The sequence below is a fragment of the Hemibagrus wyckioides genome, linkage group LG29, assembly GCF_019097595.1.
Source record: "Hemibagrus wyckioides isolate EC202008001 linkage group LG29, SWU_Hwy_1.0, whole genome shotgun sequence".
In the NCBI taxonomy this organism is placed as follows: domain Eukaryota; kingdom Metazoa; phylum Chordata; class Actinopteri; order Siluriformes; family Bagridae; genus Hemibagrus; species Hemibagrus wyckioides.
In genome coordinates, this window is record NC_080738.1 from 20,287,698 (window position 1) to 20,297,697 (window position 10,000).

At 43.7% G+C, this 10,000-nt stretch overlaps 1 protein-coding gene across 4 annotated transcripts in view; it reads left to right on the forward strand.

Annotated features, from left to right (window-relative positions):
* Positions 1–10,000, forward strand: part of usp53b (ubiquitin specific peptidase 53b) — a 28,149-nt gene that overhangs the window by 11,876 nt on the left and 6,273 nt on the right. For all 4 annotated transcript variants that reach the window (XM_058384371.1, XM_058384372.1, XM_058384373.1 and 1 more), the window contains 2 exons: positions 427–576; positions 837–1,005. In XM_058384371.1, the coding sequence (XP_058240354.1) occupies positions 427–576; positions 837–1,005 (319 nt within the window). The remainder of the gene's footprint in view (positions 1–426; positions 577–836; positions 1,006–10,000) is intronic.

Here is a 10,000-nt window from a genome sequence, read left to right on the forward strand (position 1 = left end):
TTGTGAAAAGATTAGGACACCCCATTGAATATTCAGTTCTTTATTAAGAAATGTCAACATTTCTTAAAGGTGTCCGAATAATTCACTTTTAGACTCATCTGTCTGAAGCACATTATTCCAGAGGTCCTGGTCTTTGTCTCGGTGTTCTTCGGGAAACTTCAGTCTTCTCCTCATGTTTTTTTTTAGAAAGGTTTCCTTCTTGTACACCTCCCATAATAATTAAAGTTGTGTAGTCTCTTTCTGATTGGAGATTCATGCACTTTGGCATAAACTGTAGACGAGCTTGCTGTAGGTCCCGTGATGATAACCACTTGTGAATGATTTGCTGGACAGTGGAACGGCTGATTACAAATTCAGCTGTTCCACTGTAATTGTCAGGTGTTCAGGTTATTTGGAAGTGTAACTGTGTTGATCATGTTCCTCCAGCTTTTCTACAGAGTTATGGATGAAAATGCTAAGAAGCGAGAGCTTCACCTGGTGGGAATGATCTGCTACTCCAACCATCATTACCTCGCCTTCGCCTACCACAGCAAGTCTTCCAAATGGGTGTTCTTCGACGACGCCACAGTGAAAGAGGTCTTCTCTTCTTTCCTCATGCTGTAGAACCTCCACCTCTGAGGACCGGCTTTATTCACCAGCACGCTTTATCATCACTCTCAGAAACTCTTTATTTACTGTTTAAAAATGTACATAAAAGCCTGAATTTTTGGTTCACATCCAGTTTGTGAATAGTTTCTAACTGTTGAAACATATCCAGTGATTCCAGTCTGTAGAATAAACACATTGTTGGTGTTTATTGACTCAGTTTTGGGCGGATGTTGTGTTACGTTGTTCAGATCGGCTCGAAATGGAAGGACGTCGCATCAAAGTGTATCCGAGGTCATTTCCAGCCACTTCTGCTGTTCTACGCTGACCCTGAGGGCAGCGCCGTGTCCAATGAAGACGCCCCGCGACAGACCACCATGTGGTCCCAGTACAAATCTGCCCTCAATGGGGAGGGGCCAGGTAATCATGCACTCAGCCTTTAGTTCATGATTCCATCTTCATACTGATTCATTATCAGAGGACAGGTGTGTGTCCTATCGTCTCATTATTTGGTGGTGATGTATCTTAGCGGCTGTGGAGTAAATTCAACTAGTCTGGCAACCATTAGTGACGTGGTGATTGTGTGTTAGTGATGTGGTGATTGTGTGTTAGTGACGTGGTGATTGTGTGTTAGTGATGTGGTGATTGTGTGTGTTAGTGATGTGGTGATTGTGTGTGTTAGTGACGTGGTGATTGTGTGTGTTAGTGATGTGGTGATTGTGTGTGTTAGTGATGTGGTGATTGTGTGTGTTAGTGATGTGGTGATTGTGTGTGTTAGTGATGTGGTGATTGTGTGTGTTAGTGATGTGGTGATTGTGTGTGTTAGTGATGTGGTGATTGTGTGTGTTAGTGATGTGGTGATTGTGTGTGTTAGTGACGTGGTGATTGTGTGTTAGTGATGTGGTGATTGTGTGTTAGTGATGTGGTGATTGTGTGTTAGTGATGTGGTGATTGTGTGTGTTAGTGATGTGGTGATTGTGTGTGTTAGTGATGTGGTGATTGTGTGTTAGTGACGTGGTGATTGTGTGTTAGTGACGTGGTGATTGTGTGTTAGTGACGTGGTGATTGTGTGTTAGTGATGTGGTGATTGTGTGTGTTAGTGATGTGGTGATTGTGTGTTAGTGATGTGGTGATTGTGTGTTAGTGATGTGGTGATTGTGTGTGTTAGTGATGTGGTGATTGTGTGTGTTAGTGACGTGGTGATTGTGTGTGTTAGTGACGTGGTGATTGTGTGTTAGTGATGTGGTGATTGTGTGTGTTAGTGACGTGGTGATTGTGTGTGTTAGTGACGTGGTGATTGTGTGTTAGTGACGTGGTGATTGTGTGTTAGTGACGTGGTGATTGTGTGTTAGTGACGTGGTGATTGTGTGTTAGTGACGTGGTGATTGTGTGTGTTAGTGACGTGGTGATTGTGTGTTAGTGACGTGGTGATTGTGTGTGTTAGTGACGTGGTGATTGTGTGTTAGTGACGTGGTGATTGTGTGTTAGTGATGTGGTGATTGTGTGTGTTAGTGACGTGGTGATTGTGTGTTAGTGATGTGGTGATTGTGTGTGTTAGTGATGTGGTGATTGTGTGTGTTAGTGACGTGGTGATTGTGTGTTAGTGATGTGGTGATTGTGTGTGTTAGTGATGTGGTGATTGTGTGTGTTAGTGACGTGGTGATTGTGTGTTAGTGATGTGGTGATTGTGTGTGTTAGTGACGTGGTGATTGTGTGTTAGTGACGTGGTGATTGTGTGTTAGTGATGTGGTGATTGTGTGTTAGTGACGTGGTGATTGTGTGTTAGTGACGTGGTGATTGTGTGTGTTAGTGACGTGGTGATTGTGTGTGTTAGTGACGTGGTGATTGTGTGTTAGTGATGTGGTGATTGTGTGTTAGTGATGTGGTGATTGTGTGTTAGTGATGTGGTGATTGTGTGTTAGTGATGTGGTGATTGTGTGTTAGTGATGTGGTGATTGTGTGTTAGTGACGTGGTGATTGTGTGTTAGTGACGTGGTGATTGTGTGTTAGTGACGTGGTGATTGTGTGTTAGTGATGTGGTGATTGTGTGTGTTAGTGACGTGGTGATTGTGTGTTAGTGACGTGGTGATTGTGTGTTAGTGATGTGGTGATTGTGTGTGTTAGTGATGTGGTGATTGTGTGTGTTAGTGACGTGGTGATTGTGTGTTAGTGACGTGGTGATTGTGTGTGTTAGTGACGTGGTGATTGTGTGTTAGTGACGTGGTGATTGTGTGTTAGTGATGTGGTGATTGTGTGTGTTAGTGACATGGTGATTGTGTGTGTTAGTGATGTGGTGATTGTGTGTTAGTGATGTGGTGATTGTGTGTGTTAGTGACATGGTGATTGTGTGTTAGTGATGTGGTGATTGTGTGTGTTAGTGTCGTGGTGATTGTGTGTGTTAGTGACGTGGTGATTGTGTGTTAGTGATGTGGTGATTGTGTGTTAGTGATGTGGTGATTGTGTGTGTTAGTGATGTGGTGATTGTGTGTTAGTGACTTGGTGATTGTGTGTTAGTGACGTGGTGATTGTGTGTGTTAGTGACTTGGTGATTGTGTGTGTTAGTGACGTGGTGATTGTGTGTTAGTGACGTGGTGATTGTGTGTGTTAGTGACGTGGTGATTGTGTGTTAGTGACGTGGTGATTGTGTGTGTTAGTGACGTGGTGATTGTGTGTGTTAGTGATGTGGTGATTGTGTGTGTTAGTGACTTGGTGATTGTGTGTTAGTGACGTGGTGATTGTGTGTGTTAGTGACTTGGTGATTGTGTGTTAGTGACGTGGTGATTGTGTGTTAGTGACGTGGTGATTGTGTGTGTTAGTGACGTGGTGATTGTGTGTTAGTGACGTGGTGATTGTGTGTGTTAGTGATGTGGTGATTGTGTGTGTTAGTGATGTGGTGATTGTGTGTGTTAGTGACGTGGTGATTGTGTGTTAGTGACGTGGTGATTGTGTGTTAGTGATGTGGTGATTGTGTGTTAGTGATGTGGTGATTGTGTGTGTTAGTGATGTGGTGATTGTGTGTGTTAGTGACGTGGTGATTGTGTGTGTTAGTGATGTGGTGATTGTGTGTGTTAGTGATGTGGTGATTGTGTGTGTTAGTGACGTGGTGATTGTGTGTTAGTGACGTGGTGATTGTGTGTTAGTGACGTGGTGATTGTGTGTTAGTGATGTGGTGATTGTGTGTTAGTGACGTGGTGATTGTGTGTTAGTGACGTGGTGATTGTGTGTTAGTGATGTGGTGATTGTGTGTGTTAGTGATGTGGTGATTGTGTGTTAGTGACGTGGTGATTGTGTGTTAGTGATGTGGTGATTGTGTGTGTTAGTGGACGTGGTGATTGTGTGTTAGTGATGTGGTGATTGTGTGTGTTAGTGATGTGGTGATTGTGTGTGTTAGTGACGTGGTGATTGTGTGTTAGTGATGTGGTGATTGTGTGTGTTAGTGGACGTGGTGATTGTGTGTTAGTGGCGTGGTGATTGTGTGTTAGTGATGTGGTGATTGTGTGTTAGTGACGTGGTGATTGTGTGTTAGTGATGTGGTGATTGTGTGTGTTAGTGGCGTGGTGATTGTGTGTGTTAGTGGACGTGGTGATTGTGTGTTAGTGATGTGGTGATTGTGTGTGTTAGTGGACGTGGTGATTGTGTGTGTTAGTGACATGGTGATTGTGTGTGTTAGTGGCGTGGTGATTGTGTGTTAGTGACGTGGTGATTGTGTGTTAGTGGACGTGGTGATTGTGTGTTAGTGGCGTGGTGATTGTGTGTGTTAGTGGCGTGGTGATTGTGTGTGTTAGTGGCGTGGTGATTGTGTGTGTTAGTGACGTGGTGATTGTGTGTGTTAGTGACGTGGTGATTGTGTGTGTTAGTGACGTGATGATTGTGTGTGTTAGTGACGTGGTGAGTGTGTTAGTGACGTGGTGATTGTGTGTGTTAGTGACGTGGTGATTGTGTGTTAGTGATGTGGTGATTGTGTGTTAGTGACGTGGTGATTGTGTGTTAGTGACGTGGTGATTGTGTGTTAGTGATGTGGTGATTGTGTGTGTTAGTGACGTGGTGATTGTGTGTTAGTGACGTGGTGATTGTGTGTTAGTGATGTGGTGATTGTGTGTGTTAGTGATGTGGTGATTGTGTGTGTTAGTGACGTGGTGATTGTGTGTTAGTGACGTGGTGATTGTGTGTGTTAGTGACGTGGTGATTGTGTGTTAGTGACGTGGTGATTGTGTGTTAGTGATGTGGTGATTGTGTGTGTTAGTGATGTGGTGATTGTGTGTTAGTGATGTGGTGATTGTGTGTTAGTGATGTGGTGATTGTGTGTGTTAGTGATGTGGTGATTGTGTGTGTTAGTGACGTGGTGATTGTGTGTGTTAGTGACGTGGTGATTGTGTGTTAGTGATGTGGTGATTGTGTGTGTTAGTGATGTGGTGATTGTGTGTGTTAGTGACGTGGTGATTGTGTGTTAGTGATGTGGTGATTGTGTGTGTTAGTGATGTGGTGATTGTGTGTGTTAGTGATGTGGTGATTGTGTGTGTTAGTGACGTGGTGATTGTGTGTTAGTGATGTGGTGATTGTGTGTGTTAGTGACGTGGTGAGTGTGTTAGTGATGTGGTGATTGTGTGTGTTAGTGATGTGGTGATTGTGTGTGTTAGTGATGTGGTGATTGTGTGTTAGTGATGTGGTGATTGTGTGTTAGTGATGTGGTGATTGTGTGTGTTAGTGATGTGGTGATTGTGTGTGTTAGTGACGTGGTGATTGTGTGTGTTAGTGACGTGGTGATTGTGTGTTAGTGATGTGGTGATTGTGTGTGTTAGTGATGTGGTGATTGTGTGTGTTAGTGACGTGGTGATTGTGTGTTAGTGATGTGGTGATTGTGTGTGTTAGTGATGTGGTGATTGTGTGTGTTAGTGATGTGGTGATTGTGTGTGTTAGTGACGTGGTGATTGTGTGTTAGTGATGTGGTGATTGTGTGTGTTAGTGACGTGGTGAGTGTGTTAGTGATGTGGTGATTGTGTGTGTTAGTGATGTGGTGATTGTGTGTGTTAGTGACGTGGTGATTGTGTGTTAGTGACGTGGTGATTGTGTGTTAGTGACGTGGTGATTGTGTGTTAGTGACGTGGTGATTGTGTGTGTTAGTGACGTGGTGATTGTGTGTGTTAGTGACGTGGTGATTGTGTGTGGTTAGTGACGTGGTGATTGTGTGTGTTAGTGGACGTGATGATTGTGTGTGTTAGTGACGTGGTGATTGTGTGTGTTAGTGACGTGGTGATTGTGTGTGTTAGTGACGTGGTGATTGTGTGTTAGTGACGTGGTGATTGTGTGTGTTAGTGACGTGGTGATTGTGTGTGTTAGTGACGTGGTGATTGTGTGTGTTAGTGACGTGGTGATTGTGTGTGTTAGTGACGTGGTGATTGTGTGTGTTAGTGACGTGGTGATTGTGTGTTAGTGACGTGGTGATTGTGTGTTAGTGATGTGGTGATTGTGTGTGTTAGTGACGTGGTGATTGTGTGTGTTAGTGACGTGGTGATTGTGTGTTAGTGACGTGGTGATTGTGTGTTAGTGATGTGGTGATTGTGTGTGTTAGTGACGTGGTGATTGTGTGTTAGTGATGTGGTGATTGTGTGTGTTAGTGATGTGGTGATTGTGTGTGTTAGTGACGTGGTGATTGTGTGTTAGTGATGTGGTGATTGTGTGTGTTAGTGACGTGGTGATTGTGTGTTAGTGACGTGGTGATTGTGTGTTAGTGATGTGGTGATTGTGTGTTAGTGACGTGGTGATTGTGTGTTAGTGATGTGGTGATTGTGTGTGTTAGTGACGTGGTGATTGTGTGTGTTAGTGACGTGGTGATTGTGTGTTAGTGATGTGGTGATTGTGTGTGTTAGTGACGTGGTGATTGTGTGTGTTAGTGACATGGTGATTGTGTGTGTTAGTGACGTGGTGATTGTGTGTTAGTGACGTGGTGATTGTGTGTTAGTGACGTGGTGATTGTGTGTTAGTGACGTGGTGATTGTGTGTGTTAGTGACGTGGTGATTGTGTGTGTTAGTGACGTGGTGATTGTGTGTGTTAGTGACGTGGTGATTGTGTGTGTTAGTGACGTGGTGATTGTGTGTGTTAGTGACGTGATGATTGTGTGTGTTAGTGACGTGGTGATTGTGTGTGTTAGTGACGTGGTGATTGTGTGTTAGTGACGTGGTGATTGTGTGTTAGTGACGTGGTGATTGTGTGTTAGTGACGTGGTGATTGTGTGTTAGTGATGTGGTGATTGTGTGTGTTAGTGACGTGGTGATTGTGTGTGTTAGTGACGTGGTGATTGTGTGTTAGTGACGTGGTGATTGTGTGTGTTAGTGACGTGGTGATTGTGTGTGTTAGTGACATGGTGATTGTGTGTGTTAGTGACGTGGTGATTGTGTGTTAGTGACGTGGTGATTGTGTGTTAGTGATGTGGTGATTGTGTGTTAGTGACGTGGTGATTGTGTGTTAGTGATGTGGTGATTGTGTGTTAGTGATGTGGTGATTGTGTGTTAGTGACGTGGTGATTGTGTGTTAGTGACGTGGTGATTGTGTGTGTTAGTGATGTGGTGATTGTGTGTGTTAGTGACGTGGTGATTGTGTGTTAGTGATGTGGTGATTGTGTGTGTTAGTGACGTGGTGAGTGTGTTAGTGATGTGGTGATTGTGTGTGTTAGTGATGTGGTGATTGTGTGTGTTAGTGACGTGGTGATTGTGTGTTAGTGACGTGGTGATTGTGTGTTAGTGACGTGGTGATTGTGTGTGTTAGTGACGTGGTGATTGTGTGTGTTAGTGACGTGGTGATTGTGTGTGTTAGTGACGTGGTGATTGTGTGTGTTAGTGACGTGGTGATTGTGTGTGTTAGTGACGTGATGATTGTGTGTGTTAGTGACGTGGTGATTGTGTGTGTTAGTGACGTGGTGATTGTGTGTGTTAGTGACGTGGTGATTGTGTGTTAGTGACGTGGTGATTGTGTGTGTTAGTGACGTGGTGATTGTGTGTGTTAGTGACGTGGTGATTGTGTGTGTTAGTGACGTGGTGATTGTGTGTGTTAGTGACGTGGTGATTGTGTGTGTTAGTGACGTGATGATTGTGTGTGTTAGTGACGTGGTGATTGTGTGTGTTAGTGACGTGGTGATTGTGTGTTAGTGACGTGGTGATTGTGTGTTAGTGACGTGGTGATTGTGTGTGTTAGTGATGTGGTGATTGTGTGTGTTAGTGACGTGGTGATTGTGTGTGTTAGTGACGTGGTGATTGTGTGTGTTAGTGATGTGGTGATTGTGTGTGTTAGTGATGTGGTGATTGTGTGTGTTAGTGATGTGGTGATTGTGTGTGTTAGTGACGTGGTGATTGTGTGTGTTAGTGACGTGGTGATTGTGTGTGTTAGTGATGTGGTGATTGTGTGTGTTAGTGACGTGGTGATTGTGTGTGTTAGTGACGTGGTGATTGTGTGTGTTAGTGATGTGGTGATTGTGTGTTAGTGACGTGGTGATTGTGTGTGTTAGTGATGTGGTGATTGTGTGTGTTAGTGATGTGGTGATTGTGTGTGTTAGTGATGTGGTGATTGTGTGTGTTAGTGATGTGGTGATTGTGTGTGTTAGTGATGTGGTGATTGTGTGTGTTAGTGACGTGGTGATTGTGTGTTAGTGATGTGGTGATTGTGTGTTAGTGATGTGGTGATTGTGTGTGTTAGTGATGTGGTGATTGTGTGTGTTAGTGATGTGGTGATTGTGTGTTAGTGACGTGGTGATTGTGTGTTAGTGACGTGGTGATTGTGTGTTAGTGACGTGGTGATTGTGTGTTAGTGACGTGGTGATTGTGTGTTAGTGACGTGGTGATTGTGTGTGTTAGTGATGTGGTGATTGTGTGTTAGTGATGTGGTGATTGTGTGTGTTAGTGATGTGGTGATTGTGTGTTAGTGACGTGGTGATTGTGTGTGTTAGTGACGTGGTGATTGTGTGTGTTAGTGATGTGGTGATTGTGTGTTAGTGATGTGGTGATTGTGTGTTAGTGATGTGGTGATTGTGTGTGTTAGTGATGTGGTGATTGTGTGTTAGTGACGTGGTGATTGTGTGTGTTAGTGACGTGGTGATTGTGTGTTAGTGACGTGGTGATTGTGTGTGTTAGTGACGTGGTGATTGTGTGTTAGTGATGTGGTGATTGTGTGTGTTAGTGATGTGGTGATTGTGTGTGTTAGTGACGTGGTGATTGTGTGTTAGTGATGTGGTGATTGTGTGTGTTAGTGATGTGGTGATTGTGTGTGTTAGTGATGTGGTGATTGTGTGTGTTAGTGATGTGGTGATTGTGTGTTAGTGATGTGGTGATTGTGTGTGTTAGTGATGTGGTGATTGTGTGTGTTAGTGATGTGGTGATTGTGTGTGTTAGTGATGTGGTGATTGTGTGTGTTAGTGATGTGGTGATTGTGTGTGTTAGTGATGTGGTGATTGTGTGTGTTAGTGATGTGGTGATTGTGTGTTAGTGATGTGGTGATTGTGTGTGTTAGTGACGTGGTGATTGTGTGTTAGTGATGTGGTGATTGTGTGTGTTAGTGACGTGGTGATTGTGTGTGTTAGTGACGTGGTGATTGTGTGTTAGTGATGTGGTGATTGTGTGTTAGTGATGTGGTGATTGTGTGTGTTAGTGATGTGGTGATTGTGTGTGTTAGTGATGTGGTGATTGTGTGTGTTAGTGATGTGGTGATTGTGTGTGTTAGTGACGTGGTGATTGTGTGTTAGTGATGTGGTGATTGTGTGTGTTAGTGACGTGGTGATTGTGTGTTAGTGATGTGGTGATTGTGTGTGTTAGTGATGTGGTGATTGTGTGTGTTAGTGATGTGGTGATTGTGTGTGTTAGTGATGTGGTGATTGTGTGTGTTAGTGATGTGGTGATTGTGTGTTAGTGATGTGGTGATTGTGTGTGTTAGTGATGTGGTGATTGTGTGTGTTAGTGATGTGATTGTGTGTGTTAGTGATGTGGTGATTGTGTGTGTTAGTGACGTGGTGATTGTGTGTGTTAGTGATGTGGTGATTGTGTGTGTTAGTGATGTGGTGATTGTGTGTGTTAGTGATGTGGTGATTGTGTGTGTTAGTGATGTGGTGATTGTGTGTGTTAGTGATGTGGTGATTGTGTGTGTTAGTGATGTGGTGATTGTGTGTGTTAGTGACGTGGTGATTGTGTGTTAGTGACGTGGTGATTGTGTGTTAGTGACGTGGTGATTGTGTGTGTTAGTGATGTGGTGATTGTGTGTGTTAGTGACGTGGTGATTGTGTGTTAGTGACGTGGTGATTGTGTGTTAGTGACGTGGTGATTGTGTGTTAGTGACGTGGTGATTGTGTGTGTTAGTGATGTGGTGATTGTGTTATTGAGTTTTTTTTACAGTGTGTTGAGATGAAGGGTGGAGTTGTTCAGTTGGAGGTGTTGC